This window comes from Phodopus roborovskii, unplaced genomic scaffold (assembly GCF_943737965.1).
Source record: "Phodopus roborovskii unplaced genomic scaffold, PHOROB, whole genome shotgun sequence".
Classification (NCBI taxonomy): Eukaryota; Metazoa; Chordata; class Mammalia; order Rodentia; family Cricetidae; genus Phodopus; species Phodopus roborovskii.
This window is the reverse complement of record NW_026126571.1, coordinates 12,021,557-12,040,827: the sequence shown is the minus strand read 5'-3', so window position 1 is coordinate 12,040,827 and position 19,271 is coordinate 12,021,557. Positions and strand designations below refer to the sequence as shown.

Sequence of the window (19,271 nt, the reverse complement as noted above, 5' to 3'; positions counted from 1 at the left end):
AGGCCCCGTGAAAATGGAGACAGGAAGCAGAAAGAAGGTAGGATGAGCAAGCATGCTGTAAAGCACTGTCTTTTGGAATGACATGGCGATTGCAATCATGAAGCAGCAGCTGTGGTTACTTGAACAAGGTATGTGTGAGAGTGGGCCCTTCAATATTCAATTAAGGATAGCGGAGGGACTCATGAGTACTTCCCCCTCCTTAAGGAGCAATTGATAGTGGGTTGCTATGGCAGGGAAGTCATTTTCCTTAGTGGTGTAGCCACTTAGTAAATTGCTCAGCCTTCAGTAAATAGCACTCGTGTTCATGCATGCAACCTCAGTTAAAATCCAGTGGGTCACATACTCATGAAAAGAGACATGAACGTAGGGGCAGGGCTGGTTAAAAAGAAATGAGGAGGTTCGCAAGATGGGTCAGCAACAGACAACAACAAATCACAGCGCAATACAGTGTGTACTGTACACATGACATTAAAAAAACCCACATTATATGAAATTTTAAAAAATAAAAAAATATAACACAAACATTTACACACATAGGCACCACAGATACACACACATACGTCACAGATACATATACACAGACTCATACACACATACATATTCATGCTCGTGTGTGTGTGTGTGTGTGTGTGTGTGTGTGTGTGTGTACACATATAAACACATGGATCACATGACAGACAAACAACTTAAACCAGATAGCACAGCTCTATCTAGACTAGAGGATGGACTCGTAGCTGGACCAGTTAGCATTCATATGAGCTGTTCCCTAGCTGCTCTGCTTCTGAGCTGATTGAATCAAGAATGAAATCTCAGGAGTGTTGCCCTGGCAACCTAGAAATGCTGTAAAATAAGGGAGCCTTTTATGAAAGCAAAACTCTATTTCCTCTTCTGTTTCTGCTTTCTAATTTTGTAACTCTCTACGCCTGACTTTCCTATTTTTGTCACTGGTCATTGCTCACATTCTGCTCTTTAACCAGAACCCCTGCCTTTCAGCTGAAATAATGTGTAATTAGCAATCGGGGAAGAACAACCTCTCTTACAACAAAAACTGTCTTTGGAAATGCTGTCCATCTTTGATAGGTCAAGGACTGGAAAGAAAAAAAAAAAAAAAAAGAGCCCAGAGTCCTCCAACAAATCATCAACATTTTACTATTGTTCTTTGCACTGACTGGTTCTATGTGTCAACTTGACACAAGCTAGAGTCAAGGAGCCTCAGTTGAGGGAATTCCTCCATGAGATGCAGCTGTAGGGCATTTTCTCAATTAGTGATCATTGGGGGAGGGCCCTGTGGTGGGTGGTACCATCCCTGGGCTGGTGGTTCTGAATTCTGTAAGAAAGAAGGTTGAATAAGCCAGGGGAAGCAAGCCAGTAACCAGCCTCTCTCTATGGCCTTTGCACCAGCTCTTGCCTCCAGGATCCTGCCCTGTTTGAGTTCCTGTCCTGTTCTTCAGTGATGAAGAACAACATTGAAATATAAGCTAAACAAACCTGTTCTTCTCCATCTTGCTTTTTGGGCATGGTGTTTTGTTGTAACAAAAGAAACCCTAAGACATGCTTGTTGCTGGTTTTTGTTCCTGCCATTGTTGTTTTTAGAAGGGCTGTAATCTCAGCACGTAGGAATTCAAGGCAGATAGGTTGCTGCAAGTTCTAAACCAGCCTGGACTCCATAGTGAGTTCAAAGTCAACCTGGGATACACAGTATAGCCTTGTCACAAACAATGAACAGCAGTGCAACCCCTGAAACTAAAGACAAACTCTAAGTAAGTCAAGCGTGGCTAGAAGAACATGTAAAGTACACACATGGCTCCTCTCTATGGCTTTTCTTCCATTTCTACAGGTCAGTGTTTCACCAAGGTGGTACTTTGCATAATGAAGTTTCCATTCCAGGTCTCCCAACAAATGCCCTCTTACTCTTGTCCTGGAGCAACTTGTGCTTCTGGCTCTAGGTCTAGTCTTACTGACTGTGACATCCTTCCCTGCTTCTCGTTATTTATTCCTGATCTGTTGGGTGACTGACACGAATCCCCTTGGTTCACACTTGAACTCTTTAACTCTTCCTTACCTACAAGTATTCTTATCACCCGGATCCTAGTCTGTTTTCCGATGGCCTGTTAATTCCGGGATGCAAAGCCTGGGTGGGGCTTCCACATCCTCCCAGGCAGCAAGTGTCGGGGCTCTGAGCTGCTTGCTCACTTGTTTGAATGGCGGAGTGGATGAGCTCCGCAGTGAGCAGAGCTGCCTTTGGACACAGACATCGCTCTTCCACATCACTGGGCCTCAACCATAATTTTTATGGTCAAGTCTAAAGAAATTAAGAGGCAAGCACAAAGGCCGATGTGGCTTTAACTAACACACTGCCGTGTTTCGTTCAGTCCTCACCTCATCTAAACCCACACGTGGCAGGGAGCTTTCCTTTAAAGGATGTGTGCCCTGGGGGAAAGGCGCACGGGAGCCATGGGTTGAAACAGGTGTCCATCAGAGCGATCAGAGCAAGCGGCACGAAGCCTGGGGCAGCGGGAAGGGGCTTGCGGGATGCCCCTGCTGAAGGGGCCACACGGGGCAGAACCTGCCACAGATTCTGCAGCATTTCTTCTCACAGCATTTCCTCCATTTCTTAGATTACATAAAACTTGATGCCTCGAGATAGGGCATACTTTTAAAAATAGCTGTGAATAATTAAAAAAAGAGTACGGGATTATTGGGCCAATGAGATGGGCTAAGCAGGAAAAGGCACTGCCACCAAGGCCGATGACCTGTTTGATCCCTGTGACCACACGGTAGAAGAGGAGAAGGGATTCCACCAAATCTCCTGTCTCCTATACACATTGCACACAGACAATAATAGTAAATTGAAAAATGTTACAAAGTACAAGATTTTTTTTTTTTTTTGAGGAAATGAAGTTTTGAGCAGACACTGAGATAGCGAAAAAGATGAACTGTGGAGACAGTCAGTCTTTCTCACCTTAGCACCCCACACGTTCATACAGGCACCCATCTATGCACTTTAGCCCACCCTCTACCCACATATGTAAACCTTCGACCTACTCATGTCCTCACTCATATACACACATACCTACATGCACACACTCCCACACACATGCTAACATAACCTCTCCCCTGTATATATATATACATGAACGCTTATGTACATACTTATCCCTCATATACCTACAAACACATTCACACATACATGACACAATCTCATCCTGCATCCACCCACCCACAGATACGCATGTGAGTACACTTACACCTAACCCACGCATCTTCCCTCCCTACAGGGGCTGCACCCACTCCGCACCTACTCACTCCCTACAAAAGTGTACCACAAATTTTGCATTTCCTTTCATTCGAGAATAATACTCTGTCACTAGCTTTGCAGGCAGATAGAGTTCTTCTTTGGACTTCCTTGGTGCCCCTCCATGCAGTTTTGAGGTGTTCCAGTGTTGTTAAAAAGAACACTTATAAGCTTGCCCCTCGAGCCCTCCCTCTAACGCAGTATCATCCGGGCCTTGTCAAAAAGCGTCCTGGCTAGATTTTTCATTTACAAATAGGACTCTCAACATATCTTACTTTGAACACTGTTCTTGAGAGCAACTTCATTTTGAACTGCAATGTTAGTTTTCAAGTGAAGGGCTTGGTCATGATGCAACAAGTGATTTTCAGTAGATTCTCTTATATCAGATGCTGTGTGTGTGTGTGTGTGTGTGTGTGTGTGTGTGTGTGTGTGGTGGGGGAGGTGGGAAGGAGCTTTGAGAAATAAAATATAGTACACCTCACCTGGAAACATTGTCCTGTGGGCATGCAGTCATAGCTAAGTTCAAACAGAATTTTGACTAACAAAGATGACTCATCAAGTAGCAGAAAAAGGTTTAGAGAGGCTCTCAAGTCCCCGTCTCCAGTGGGTGTTTGTAGGCATGCACGGCCTTTCTCTGGTTATTCATCTGGTAGTGAAATACCTAGTGTCTAACCCACCAAGATTGTGAGAATTAAATGAGGTATTCACGGTGGCTTTCAGCCCAGGTGCAGTTTTGGTTCTTCCTAAGAAGAACCATTTTCTGTTCTTCCTGATGAGGAGGGGTCTCTTTCCATTACCATGTAAGTTATTTTCCACTTCTGAAAACTTTGCTCTTCGTCTAACTGTGAGAAAAATTCTTGAACATCCACACTCACAGTCCGCTCACCTTTTGTCCCCTGGGAATGACTCCATAAGACAGAAAATCTCTGCTGAGCTGCAAGAGTGGAGGCTAAAGGGGAGCGCGCAGTTTAGAGGCAGAAACGTTGAGAATGGAAGGTGTATGACGCAAGGATGTGAACACCGGAGGAGGGAACTCAGCTGGAGTGCTCACGACATTAAGTCAGGTATCATGGAACGGCCTGAGCTCCCGTGTCCCTAAAGTGTCACATTGGAGCGACCATGGAAGCAGAAGGACACGTTCTCATACTCAGTTAAGTATATACTCTCTTTGAGTTGAAAATTGAAAACGTACCTTCCAGAAAAGGGAGATCTGTTGTCTGTTAGAGCTGATGTTCTGTCTCATGTACCAGATGTCTAACGTTCCAACAGGCTCTGATGAGAGGGAGGGGTGAAAAATACATTTTCATGTAAATATACATACATACACAGTAGAAAACCTTTAGAAGTCAATAAATAATTCTGGAAACAGTATCATAGGTTAATTTCTATTTTCACTGTAATCTAGTATTTTTTTTTGTTTTCTTTTACTTAAAGGCAAACATGTATACCTTTGGCGCAAAAGTAAATAAAGATGGATACTTTGAAAAGAAAAAAATTAAAAAATATTAAGGAAATTTATTTCCTAATTCCATCTTTAAAATATATTAACTCAGGTTTCATTTGTACACAGGTATTTAAGTTAAAAATTCAAGGTATGTGTGGTTGTTTATTTTTTATTGGAATGTGAGAAAGTAAGGCCATTAAAAAACCCAAGGTATTATAAGAATATATAACACAAGTAACAACAGCAAGGCTTATTTTTACCCCAATCTTAACCTTGGACTAAAGTGTGGTTATTTGGTGTGATCTACTGGAGCAAGGACACATCTCACAATGCTGAGTACGGTATCTAGGATGTACTTAGTATGGTTTGATGATGAATGAACAGACCAGGCAATGCTATTCATTTGATGTCAAAACACAAGCTGAACAAATAGAAGAAATAAGCATCAAGCTATGAGACAATGGTTGAATATAGTACAATTGAACTTGAGAAAGGCAAACACACTTGGAAAAGAGAACAATCAACCCTGTGTTTTGTGTGTGTGTGCGCGTGCGTGCGTGTGTGTTTGTGTATTTTCTCTCCTACTTGATAGATTTGCTTTTAGCCAGGAGTACAATCACTCAGTACCAACAACCACTGAAGTCAACTGCCGTTGCTCCAGCCCACCTTTCTTCACAGGGAAACTGACAGTGTGTTTGAGGTGAGGCTGCACTCGGGCTCCTTTTGGAGCTCTTCTCAGCCAGAACAGAATTTCTAGAACAGTAACATCTACTACCTGGATAGCAAAAGCTAAGCAGCTAGGGAGAGACCAGCAATGGAGAAAGGGAGGGCAAGCCAGGGCAGCCCTGTGTTAGTACCATCTCAAGGGCTTCCGGGGCTCTTAGCACCACCTCTCCTCCATGCCCTGCTGGTACTGTAGATTTGGTGCAAGGGTTACCAAGGGACTAAGCTATCTATCACAGCCGCCTGCTGTGTGATCTTTAACAAGTACCCCTTTTAGCAGGTTTCCTCATCTGTCAAATGGAGTCGGTAGCTCCATATCACGGAGGCTGGCAAATTTAGCTTGCCATTTTCCTCATTTAAAAACTGAGCTGCCGAGTGGTTAAGAAAGTTGGAATTAATAGTTATGGAAGTCAGGTTCTGAGCATGGGTCCATTTGATACTACAGCCTGGTCTGGCCTTTGCACCATGCGGGCGGTGTGACTCGGTTCAGAAAAATTCACATTCCCCATCAGGTGGACCTCTTCTGAGGCTCTTCCTTCCTCTCTTTTTCTCTGTCTCTCTATTCTATCTTCTATTTATGTTTTCTTTCACGTACAGCCTTTCTCTTCCCTCTGTCTTCCCACTGCCCTTTCAGCAAGGACAACAAGATGAGAAAAGCTTTCATGAAGCAATCTGAGATGCTTTCAGTGCTTCAGGACGCCAAAGAGTGACTGACATAGGATCTGAGCTTGGGACTTGTATCTGATCGTCCACATACGAAGAGCTGAAAAGTACAGGCAACTGACACTAACCACTCCAAGAGTAAGGTCAGGGTGAGACAGTGCTGTGCACACAGTCTCATCGAGCCCCCCTCTGATATAGGAGGCTCACATGATGACATCTGTACAGCTGTGGATAAGGAGGTTGGCAAAGACCAGATGGACAAGACTTAGAGCTGATAACTGGCAAAGCTGAGGCCAGCTCTTGCTGTCTCCAAAGAGCCTGTTTTCCCATTGCAGTTTGCTATATTGAAAAAAGATCTATACCGAATATTCCACAGATCACATAGTCCAGGCTTTGGACATGTAATTAGGATTGGGTGTGTTCAGTATCAAATTAGTTGGCTTGTTCACAGGATAATGCTTTCAGTTAATTATGTATTGGCAACAAATTTAAAGACATTGCTCACTAGACTGCACTCACTAGACTAGATCCAGCACTTAACAGAGTATTACAGAGCAGGAGTCCGATTCTGCAGTTATGCCCCCTCTACACATTCCAGAACAATCACAAGCGAAGTTGTGGTGGTCCTCTCTGTCTGCACAGGACTCAGACTGCCTTCCCTGGATCCTCAGACCTTTGTCATTCTATTGCAAATATACTGTGTGGTGTCTGAGCCCCAAGAGAAAAACAGAGAATTTCTTAATACCATATACTTCTCAGATGCTGCCTTCATCTCTGTCTTGTTACCAAGTTCAGTGCCTTTCTTAGCATCTCAGTTCAAGAGGTTGTTTCTTTTCCATTTTTCTGATGCAAGCATATTTCTGGAGACCTGATTATATGTGAGAAAGTGGTGAGGGAACAAAGCTTTCTCGGTCTCATGGGAAAAGTGGTTGCAGGTTATACAGAGAACGCAACTTTCATAAAGCTCAAGCAAGGACAGCTAGATGTTTGTTTAGGGACACACGGGTGTGAAGTACATGGCTCAGAACAGGTCTGCCAGTGGGGAGGACATGATAGGAGAGCACACTGGTGATGTGGCAGAATTAAGACAAACACTGAATCTGGAAGTGCGAATGTTGCCCTGCTTGTAATAAGATTCCAGATGAAAATGGGAAGACAGCACAAGAGACCGATAAAAAGCCAAGACCACGAGATTTCCGAGAACTCAAACACATTCCGTGTTTCAAGGGGGCAATCCCTCCCTTTCCTCATTGCAAGACCTCGAAGGCTGTAAATCCCAGACAAAGCACCTGTGCTAACCAAAACACTAGAATGGATGACGTGAACAGCACACAGCTATTTGTACGATTCTAGAGGCTGGGAAGTGGAGATCCAGGCGTTGTCAGAGCTGATGCCTAGAGAGAGCCTGCTCAGTGAGGCTGTCTTCTTGCTGAATCCTCACATAGAAAGGAGAAAGAAATCTTTTCCTCTCCTTATGATGGCTTCATACTAATAACCCAATTACTGGCAAAAGTCTCACCTAATTCTATCCCGTCAGGGATCAGGGCTTCAGTATATGCGTTTTGTGGGAACATGAACGTCAGTTTTTAGCAGGGAAGAAATGTAAAAAGGCTCCCAGCCCAATGTGTTAGGCTTCACATTGATGTTGCCTCTCCCAGGAATTTTGCTGTACCAGGATAAACTGGAACTCTTGGAGCCTGAAGTTCTGACTGGTTATTGTTATGTACCAGTACCCGCTGTAGTTCCTGATGCAAACACATTTCTTGTACGTCATGCTTTCTATTTCAAGGGAAGGCATTTTCCAGTACTGGAGTAGCCACCATGTATCAAATAACTGAGCACAGGCATTTTTTCCCACTCAGGGACAGGAACAACCTGAGGGAAGACTGAAGAAGGGGAAAAGGTCCAGCCACGGACTAGTTCAAAAATGACTCCTTGCTAATGAAATGTTCGCATGGGATTCCTTTTAGTAGCATACAGGGACCTTCATACTCAGTTTCTCTGGCCTTAGGCAAAGAGATAGAAGCATGATAATCTCTGACCTTATTCTAGGGGTTGTGGACCAATTCCAGCCTGATTTCCATTTTTTGTACAGTTGTAAACAATAATAGTTACTCTGCATTTTTAAGTGGTTATAACATCAGAAATATCATTTTTAGTAACACATGGAAATTATGTAAAAGCAAATGTTGGTATTCACACAGTCAAATGTTTTGGAACCCAGTCACATCTCTGGCTGGTGAAAATGGCTGCTTAGAGACTTCAAGAACAACTTTTAACAATTGCAGAGACTACATGGTCTACAAAGCTACAAGTATTAACTTCAAACCTCACTGTGATGGAAGGCTTGTTTTCTAAGATGTTAGAATAACTCTAGTATTTAATTGTTCACATCTACCTTAATGGTGATCATAGGTTGGTATAATATATGAATGAATGAATGAGTGATTTTCCTAGCTTCTCAAGTAGGGTTGTCTATAATGGGCCACTGAATCCCTCTTTCTTGGGCATCTTTCATTCATCTGGGCTGTCACCATAACCTGAGACACTTTTTTGCCACTCTGGCTTGAAGATAAGCAGGGCATCCATCCTTAATTAATTCTCCAAATTAATTGAGGTATCACTCAAACCTGTAAACAGAGAGTTACAGACATAAAAGAAGGCCTATTCATCAATGTGGAGCCATTTGCCAGGTTCTGGAGCTTTGAGTATGCACGGGTCTGGGTACTTTTGAACTCAAAGTCATGAGTGTTTTCACACTAGAAAGAAAATATGGCTTCACATCCCCAGAGTCAAGACTGCTTTTGGTGGATGCTGAATTAGACAGCGTTTCTCAGAAAGTGACATGGTTTCCTTTCTACTCCCCTTCCTTAGTGGTCATTTCTCTGAAGACCATGACAGGAATCAAATTTAACACCAAAGGAAGGGGCCCACGTGCAGTGAAGAGAGAGCCTTCACTCAGCTGGAAGGACACACATAGCCACATCTGGACCACCAGGGGACACCACGCTCCTCCTAGGTATTTGAAGCCGAGGCCACAGAAAAAGAGTCCTATCATAAATCATTCACAGTTTCAGAGCGTTTAAAGCAAGTTTCGTGTGACTAGACACTTAAAAGGGTTAAAAGGAAGAAGTGTTAAAAAAAATTTCACACGTTTAGGTTTACATCAGTTGATGTTTCAAAAAGAAACTGATGTCAGAAAGGAGTGGCGAGGGGTGTAAAAACCGCAGAGCTTAAAGTTAAGAGCAGGAGTACAGGGCAACCCACAGAAAGATCAAACAAGAGAAGCAAGATGCAGACATCGAAAGGAAGCCTACTGCCGAGGTAAGCTGTGCCTCAGGGCTCTGAGTGCCTGCTCAGCTCTGAACGCACAGCTTCACAGTGACTGGTGGCCTATTTATAGCATAGTAGAGTTACTAGCTTGCCTCGGAGAAGTTAAATGTTAAAAACATGAGAAAAGAAAATCCTTTTCAATACATCTAAGTAAGTCATTAATCTGTGTATAAATGACAAGGATTTATAAGTCTGAGTTTCTGTTGTTTATAGCTCGGCCCCATGTGCTGCCATAACATAGCTTACAGATGTCTAGACACATATACTATCTTGGATTTGAATATCAAATATGACCCACTTGAAAAATCTTATCTTCACTATGCAAACAAAATCTAATCCACAAGGTATTTAAAACAAAACAAAACAAAAACCCTTTACATGGATGGTGCATGCTTTTAATCCCAACACTCAGGAGACAGAGTCAGGCAGGTCTCTGAGTTTGAGGCCAGCCTCGTCTACAGAGGAAGTTCCAGGACAGTCAGGGCTGCACAGAGAGACCCTGTCTTGAAACAAATAAACAAACAAACAAAAAAACGCTTCAACTACATTAAAGAGTGTAAGAGAGTCTCTGGACTACAGAGGGACATGTGGTCACAAAACGAAACATTTAATTAGCACTTGCTAGATGAGCTCATTTTATTTTCTTACATGGAGAAATGCAATTATCAAAAGGCATGAAGATTATTATTCAAACTGTACTGGGTGTAATAGCCTCTCTGGGATCTTGGATGCCACGAACACATCACTGTTAAGTATCATTGTTTCCAGATGACTATTAAGAGATTGGTTGTAGTGGCACACATCTTTAATCCCAGCACCCAGGAAGCAAAGGCAGGGGGTGGTCTCTGAGTTTGACGTCAGCCTGGTCTACATATTGAATTTCAGGCTAGACAGAACTACATGGTGAGACTGGCTTAACACAAACAAACAAAACCAGCAAAACTGCCAACTATTAAGAGCTCAAAGACAGCAGCCCAATCACACTGTGACTTCTCATACACACATACTCCTACCTTTGCAAATAACCACTTAGGTGTTCACAGCAGGGTTAGAAAAACTCTAGTTGGGTGTGGAGTGCACATTTTTAATCTCGGCTCTTGGGAAGCAGAAGCAGGCAGAACTCTGTGAGTTTAAGGTCACCCAGGTCTCCATAGTGAGTTCCAAGGCAGTCAGAATTTGTCTCACAACAAACAAACAAATAAATCTCTAGCAATTGATTATATTTCTATATTTTTTCTTTGATATAAATTTACATGAAGTGACAGGGCTCCAGACCTGAGTAGATCCCTGACCTTAGCACATGATAAAAATACCATTCAGGCTGCAAGACTCAGCATGTAGACACTACCTGCCAAAACTAAAACAAATGGCCTAATCCATCAAAGTCCACAGTTTTGAGAAAGTTTCAAAATGTACTAACCTTGCTTTTTAGTTTCTGCAGTTCTGCTTCTGGCTAATTGTTCTTGTTAACTGAACTATGTCAACCCAGAACATTTATTTATTTACTTATTGTGCTTAAAAGCTCATCCCCAGAAAGGCTCAGGGCTACCCTGGGATTCTAAACACCCAATATACTGGCCAGCTAATAAAGATTTTCTGTTGGCTTAAACCCATGTCTAATCAGCCCATGTCTAATCATGGCAAATGCCCCACCACACTATGAAAAGTTCCATACTATGCCACTAATGAGTGCTTAAAAAACAAACAAACAACAGGATTCTTGTGAATTCAAAGGGTTGCTATTATTGGGAAGTGTTTTCTAGACACAACAGGACAGTTGCACATTTGAGTTCACAGCAGTTGAGACAGCATGCATAAGAGCTGTGCAAGCTGAAGCCAGACAGAATTCAAGCATGGACGGGAAGGTGAGCAAGAAGTTTCACTCCCTGCCGATGAGCTATTGGTAACTAATGACTGCTGGGATAGGGAGAGTCAGTTTTCTTTGAAGGTGTGTGGCTCTTGGTGGGTTGGCCACCCTTCAGTGATGGCCACACATCCCAGTGTATACGGGCAGCACAAATGGAACTTCATGGGTTTTTAAAACAAACAAACAAAGAAGCAACAGGAAAAAGAAGAAGATATACTTATGTGTTAGTTATGGATCTGGTAGGATTTGGGGACGGGAGTGAATATGACCAAAGTAGATTACACAAAACTCTTTTAAGAACTAATGAGGAAACGATTGGTTAATAAGATAGACAGATTATATAAATTTCTGTTTCTAGAAAATATTTGCTTATATTTCAATGAAACTGACTTCTCAATAATTGTCAAAAGGGAAAGCCCATTCATTGGATAAAGACTGGAATTTGTTATGCTGCTCCTAACCCTGGTAGAATGGGGCCTCTTTGAGCAGGATAACATCCAAGGCTTGAAGAAGAGCAATGCAACATTTGAGGAAAAGAATTGTTGGACATTACTTTTATTTTAGATACTGTCTTCAGAAATCCATTCACACTTATAGTACGGTTTATAGTTTCTAAATTATCATTTTGATCTTCAAAGAACCAAAGAGATAAAATATATCAAAGAAATGAAGTTGATTACTGCTACAGCTTTGGGGAATAGCAGGTACTGAGAGATTAAGAGAAATAAGAACATATTTAACTGGACGGTGATAAAGCAGTAGCTTGACTGATGGCTGACAGAGGCGGAGTGTCCTCGCGCTAAAGCTTCTTAGAATCATAAACTTACCTTTCTTGGCAGTTTCTGTATGGTGTGCTCTGAAAGAGTCTACTCCCAGGAAGACTTGGCCTCCCTTTTCCTGACTCCCCCCACCCCGTTTTTGCTGGGTGCCTACCTTCCTCTGGTGTTTGTGCTGTCAGCGACTCACTCCAATCGCTCCAACTTCCTTTAGAAAGATGAAGCTTAGAGGAAATCTGGAATTCATACTCTGTAAATGGTTTCAGATCTTGGAGGCTGTATCTTCCTTTGGCATTTGTGGCATTAACCTTGAATCAGATGAGATTTGTTCCACTGAGAGACAACGTTTGTGTATTCTTATAGAGTGGACTCTGAATTGTGACAGTTTAGTACAGGCAGAGGTTATGCAATGGCCAAAACAAGGAACTAAGGCCCCTCTCCCCACAAAACAATAGGCATTGGTACTGGAGAGACGTCTCAGTGGTTAAGAGCACTGGCTAATCTTGCATGCCTCCCATCTCTCTCTCTCTCCCTCCCCCCCCCCCCCCACACACACACACACACACACACATCATACAAATAAATAAATAAATAAATAAATAAATAAATAAATAAATAAATGAAAGCTATCAATGAAAATACAATTCAGGGCCAGGGATCAAGATATTTCTTGTACATGTGTACATACTTGTTCATGTGTGTACACACAGGTGTCTTTGCATGTGCATGTACACGTGAGACCAGAGGTGTCTTTCCCCAATTGCTTCTCCACTGTATTTTGTTGGGGGGGGGCAGGGATAAATTACTCACCGATCCTGGCTCTCACTGACTGTTTGGGCTGTCTGGCCAGTGCCTTCCAGAGATCCCCTGTCTCTGTTTGCTAGTGCTGGGATCACATGCATATGCTGCCATGCTCTACTTTTTAGTGAGGGCTCTGAGGACTTAAAGTCAGGTCTTTATGCTTGCTCAGCAAACACTTTACCCACTCACTCATCTCTCCTATCCTAATATTTCTTTATTTTTTTCTTTTTTTGGGTTTTCAAGACAGGTTTTCTCTGTGTAGGCTGTCCTAGAACTCATTCTGTAGACCAGGCTGGCCTCAAACCCATAGAGATCTCCCTCCTTCTCTCTCTCTCTCTCTCCCTCCCTCCCTCTCTCTCTCTCTCTCTCTCCCTCCCTCCCTCTCTCTCTTTCTCTCACTCTCCCTCTCTCTTTATGATTTATTTTTATTTTATGGAACTGATGTTTTGCCTACATGCACGTCTGTGAGAGGGTGTCAGATCCTCTGGAACTGGTGTTACAGATGGTTGTGAATTGCCATGTAGGGGCTGGGAATTGAACCAGGGACCTCTGGAAGAGCAACCAAAGCTCTCAACCACTGAGCCACTTCTCCAACCCCTCCAATATTTCTTAATAAACAGAAAGATGGCTCGGTGATTAAGAACACATGCTGCCTTTGCAGAGGACCCAGTTTTGGTTCCCAGCACCCATATGGTGACTCCAGCTTCAGGGAATCTATCTGATGCCCTCCTCTGGCTTCCAGGGGCTGGGGACACAAGGCACATATACACGCAGGGAAACACTTGTACACATAAAGAAAATTCAAAAGGTAGACAGAGGTATATACAGCTTGATAGATTTCCAATATGGGCTTCCAGGCTAAAAGTCCGTAAGCTCCCTACTTTGTTGACATGACAAGAGGAGTCTGCACAGCAGTGTCAAGGTCCCTTACTGATTTTTCCCACCCCTTTAAAGACTATTACCATATTCCAGGACCTGCTGTTAGAAGGTCGGTATCTGAGTCGATTGAGTGCCACTTGCCCCTCCTCTTTCCACTGCAGGGTGCATCTGCTCCCAGACGCGTTTGGAAAACTGATTCTGAGGTCCCACGGAGGAAGAGGCCTCACTAGTAACCAAGACAAACCAAAATGTGCAAGTCAGGCTTTATGATCAGCGATTGCTTTCAGTCCTGAGCTTTCACTTCTCAGCCATTGAAATAATTGCTTTAACCCAACCTTATCTTACCAAATAGTGACTGTGTTGACTGCACTCTCTAGATTTAAAGAAAGCCAATATGCCAATGACTGCAAAGGCAGAGGTGACTAGTAGTGACCACTTCAGGAGAAGGAAAAAAGATGTTAGGAAGAAGCAAAGCAGAGCAAAAAATACAGGGCAAACAGATAAGCACAGGGAAAGAAGGCGGTGTAGGCACACGCGGCCTTTAAAGGGAAGGAAGTGGAGGAGGAGAAAGGTGGGAGGCAAATAGGAATGCCAGTGACAAAGAGATACCATAGGAAGGGAGAGAGACACATGTGAGTAGGAACTACAGGCAGCGCAGACACCCAGGCCCACTTGGATGGCCCCAGGTTCATCTGGATGGTTGCCAGTTGAGATGTTTGAGACTGGCCTCTAATTCACTCTAGGTCACTACTATTGTTCACATGCATGCTGGGGCTGGTTCACTTCCCAGTGATGAGGGCTAGAGCCTAGCAATCTCAGAGCAGACACATTTATATCATGACACATTGTTTGTGCAGTGTGCACAGCGGGAGTAGCCAGTGGCATAAAAGGACACGTGTATAACCTCCCGGGATATTCTTCCATCAGTGATGTCACTGGTAGCAGCTTCTGTCATGTGAAGAAGTCAAAAACTCTTATTTCTCTAAGAGAACGAAGTTGAAGGTGCCATTCTGCAGCCACCTCTACACGGCCACAGGCCAGCCCTTCTTTTACACGCATTAAATTAGCCCCGACTTTGTCTGTACCTATTCATTACTTTTCTTGTCTCCTTTAAAACAACTACATGTAGAAGATTTGAGTGGGTTTTAAGATAGTTCTCATGTGCCAGTAAAGAGCACCTGGGCAACTGCAATCAATTTTTACCTATGTCCAAGAACGTGAAGATGAATGGGAATGAAGAAGCGTTCCCGAGATTGTTGGTGGCAGTGACACCGGCTGTGAACTTGGATTCAGCTAAATCGGAGGTGAGACTGATCCCAAGATTCAAGTGATGACAATTTTGACAGCTGCACTGGTCCTGACAGGTCACATTGTTCGGTCCGGTTAACCTGTTTCCCAAACACAACTGTGTTAGCAATGTGCTTTACGTGCTGTTTCTTGCAACCACTACAAAAGAACAAAATGTTCTAACGTCAAAAACTCCAGACACATTCCTATTACTAGAGAGATACTGTGGGGTTACCATGTCTCTTCCTTACCCTCTTTGGTGGCACAACTGAAATCTTTTTAAAGGTGCTCTCGTATAGAGGGGTATTCGCCTACGCTGTTCAAGTCCTCAAACCCTGGCTGTAATTTTGGCTCCTCGGGGCACTTCCAACCTTTATCCAAAGATCTTTGAACATCTGACCTCCATTGAATGGAAGTATGGTGTGAACTCGTATGGTGATGGGAAGACTCCAATCCTGTTCCCACGGGGTTTTCTATCTCCTGATCACCCTTGGACTTGTGATGGGATTATGGGATGTATTTCAGGAAGAAAGGCTCCCCATAGTCCCTCTTCTTGAGGGCTCTCACATCTGTCAATTGCATTTTGAAATGTAATTCCTCCAAGAGGAGTTTATTTGTAGGTCACCGTGCCCAAGAGTGTGGGATTGCAAAAGAGGTGAGGTTTTACACAGCCAGCCTAACCCGATAGCAGAGAGATCATTTTAGCTGAGGTCTTGGATGTCCCAAAGGAAACCTTGAATGAGAATGTAGGACCAAGATATCAGTTAAAATGACTGAGACGGTTTCACTGCCAGACGCTGGGAGCAGTATTTAAACTCTAGGCGAGGAATCAATCTATTGTTGCTTCTCTTTGGCATTCAATAATACAAGAATATTTGGTACTGCTGAAAGCCATACAAGAAAGAATATATACAAAGCAGCCACAAAGTCCCTCACTCACTGTAAAGTGTAATGGGTTTTCAGATGAGTATCTTGTCCAGGGTCCCAGGTGCAGGCCACAGTCCCATATGCTCCCTTCTGGATGCACGATAGGTTTCGAGGTGGCTCTGGAGCAACTTTAAAAGAGAAAAGCAAGGCCTGGTGTTGAAATATTCTGTAGGTGATATCTAGATCACATTGTTATTTGCAGTATATTGATAATATCTTTTACATGACCCACACATCTAGATGAAGCCATATTCTTACATGTTCACATTTGCTCCCAAGGCATGAATTTTCTCTACTAATTAAAGCAACAATGATCAATATTGATCACTTCCTGTAACCTAAAACCTGTGCCAAGTGTCTTTTGGCAGCTCTTAGCTAGAGCACTCCATAAAGTAGGTAAGATTATTTTTCATATTCCCAAAGATGAAACAAAACATCTGGTCAGACTACAAAATTATAAAGGGAACTGTCAGGGCTCCAGTTCAGGTGTAGCTAGCAAGCCATAATTCTACCCTTTCTCTGGAAAGACAAACTTTTTTTTTTTTTTTAGTATTTCAATATTCTCTCATCTTTATTAATTAAATGTATGGGTTTAGAGCCTTGATAGCTTTATAATTGCATGCCATTCTCTGCCAAATAAAGGTGAAATCTGTTAGTTCTTGCAGGATTTCGTTGCTATTGTTCTTTCTTATTGCCTCAGTGTACTTGGAATACTGGTTTGATAGTAAAGGTTTGTTTTCACAAGGGCAAAATTCATTCTTCCCAAGAATAGGCTTCAGGAGCTTTTTTTTTTTTCCTTGTGAATATGCTATTTAGAAGTCAGTTGTATTAATACTGTGGTGATACAGTCTGGCAGTATGCTGCCAGCCTGGGACATACAAGTTGGAAAAGATACTCTCTCATCTCTTAGGAGCCTGTAACTTTGAACCGTTTTTTCTAAATCAAGAGGGTATGGCAATCTAGCTACAGAGAGCCAGGGACAGAGAGTAAGCAGATTCTCCCAATTGTCAGAGAAAGAGGAAAAGAAGAAAGAAAAGTGATGGAGAGTCGGGGGCAAGAGGTGGGGAGAGGCTGTGAGTTGCTAAATATGATGCTAACCCTGTTCATATCTGGCCTTTTCACACAGAGAGGCTCATACTGCTCTCACAACAAAATACTTAATGTCATGGGATAACAAAGAAATTTGGTGTTCGGGTTTCTGTTTACCTCATCTCTCTCTCTCTCTCTCTCTCTCTCTCTCTCTGTCTCTCTCTCTCTCTCTCTCTCCCTTCCTCTCTCTCTCTCTCCCTTCCTCTCCCTTCCTCTCTCTCTCTCTCCCTTCCTCTCTCTCTCTCTCTCTCTTTCTCTCTCTCTCTCTCTCTCTCTCTCTCTCTCTCTCTCTCTCTCACACACACACACACACACACACACACACACACACGACTACTTCCTAAGAGTTCAGAAAGGAATGCTCACCACCAACTGAGATCTCTGTCCCACACACATGGTGCTGACCAGGGCTACAGTGCAGCCTGCAAGTGAACATGGCCATACCAAGTGTAAGGTTGGTGTCTTGAAAAGTGAAGGAGTGGCCGGAGTGGACTTGGACTATTCTGTTGAACTTTAAGAGGACCAATTTGTTAGGACCAGAATGGTTCAAACAGCCTTGTTTGGGGTACAAAGAGCAGGAAATATTGGCAGTTGACCCAAATGGAATCACGGAGGAAGGCTTGACAGTTACGGTACCTCTCTTGCACACATCTGCAGGAAGAGACAAATGCGAAACTCAGCTGGAAGGAAGACATCCATTTTGAGATGGAGAGGGCTTGGTTCAGCCCCACAGTAGGGTAAAATGAAAGCTCATCAGGTCACAGAATTATTAATAACCTACATTGCTCCAGCAGCATTAGCAATGCCAGAGACCAGAAGACAGCCATACTAAAATGTATTTGAATTAAATATATGTTCTTAAAACATCCATGCTATGATCATATTCAAAGAACATTCTGGAATGCAGTTCCAAAATCTCTCATGGGACTTTTCCACTTGCAGATTTCACACCAAACCACTTAAAGAGAGCTTCCCAGAGTAAATTACATGCTTACCAATGTCTTTGTAATTTAAAATGTTTATTTTGTATTACATTAAGAAAAATTAAGATAATTTTACAAGACTTTAGGGACATATCTAGAAATAATTTCTCTTAATACAGCAGTTGTGTTAAATGAGTATAACTTGTAACATCACTTTAAATAATTTATTCTCTTATCAATTGGTTGTATTAAAGGAGTTTAACTTCTAATGTCATATTATAATCAAGATAAAATATTTAAAAGTTCAAGTGTGTTTTCAATTGACATCAGGGTGAAATTCAGAAGCCAGGTATGGTTCTATGATCCCAGCACTTGGGAGTCTGAGGTGGGGCGTCAGGAATTAGAGACCAGGCCAGGCTACACAGTTAGAGAATGTACCAAAGAAACAAACGAAAAACAAAGGAAAGTGGGTCCAATAATCTGCATTTTGATATTTCTTCAAGCTGTAAGACCCTGGGTGGCATGGGTGACTCTTATGGATTAGTGACTATAGCCAATGCCACCTTGAACTCCCATGTAACTCACTTCCAAAAGCCTTCTGCTGACACACTCCAGTAAAAAGAACTACAAAATACAGACTCATTCTCAACTTCAGATGTGGGTCAAGTTCCCACCAGAAGTCTTCTTTAGGAATAATTCTATGATAGGATCAATGTGCATCAGAAGGAATTAGCAAAGAAGTTATTATTACCTCAAGTAAATGAAATGCTGAACAATCCTTTAAGATAAAACACTCAAAGCAAAATGGAGTCTCTCTCCCTCTCTTATTTTTCTTCTATGTTTGGTCTTGGTTTCTTTGATTCTTCATTATAATGGGTCAGGGAAACAAAATCAAACTCATACTTATAAAGACAGGAAAATGCAGCCCCCACCACATACATAATATACATTCATACATAATAAATGTATGTATATCACATACATATGATAGCTGAATTTGACCATAAATATCCCTGCTAAAATACACTTTAATTTTTAATTTTATTTAATATTTATGTATGTGTGTGTGTGTGAGTGAGTGTGTGTGTGTGTATGTATGTGTGTGTGTACATGTATCATGGCACACATATGGAGGCTAGAGTGTGGGCTCGCAGGATCGAACTCAAATGGTCAGGTTTACATAGCAAGTGCCTTTACCTACTGAGCCATCTCTCTGGGCCTAAAATGCACTTTAATGTAAACTATGCTTCCATTATGCTTCATG

The 19,271-nt window shown here is 42.5% G+C and overlaps 2 protein-coding genes across 2 annotated transcripts in view; both read right to left on the bottom strand.

Annotated features, from left to right (window-relative positions):
* LOC127235735 (ribose-5-phosphate isomerase) overlaps window positions 1-19,271 on the bottom strand; it is an 877,486-nt gene that overhangs the window by 179,954 nt on the left and 678,261 nt on the right. The gene's annotated exons all lie outside the window — the stretch shown is intronic.
* The window catches only part of Il12rb2 (interleukin 12 receptor subunit beta 2), a 59,607-nt gene that overhangs the window by 40,003 nt on the left and 333 nt on the right, over window positions 1-19,271 (bottom strand). The window contains exons 2-7 of the mRNA XM_051203111.1: window positions 17,451-17,735; window positions 16,009-16,123; window positions 14,985-15,169; window positions 13,865-14,007; window positions 12,259-12,409; window positions 4,488-4,567 (exon numbers count right to left, since the gene is read on the bottom strand). Coding sequence (XP_051059068.1) covers window positions 4,488-4,567; window positions 12,259-12,409; window positions 13,865-14,007; window positions 14,985-15,169; window positions 16,009-16,123; window positions 17,451-17,735 — 959 coding nt within the window. The remainder of the gene's footprint in view (window positions 1-4,487; window positions 4,568-12,258; window positions 12,410-13,864; window positions 14,008-14,984; window positions 15,170-16,008; window positions 16,124-17,450; window positions 17,736-19,271) is intronic.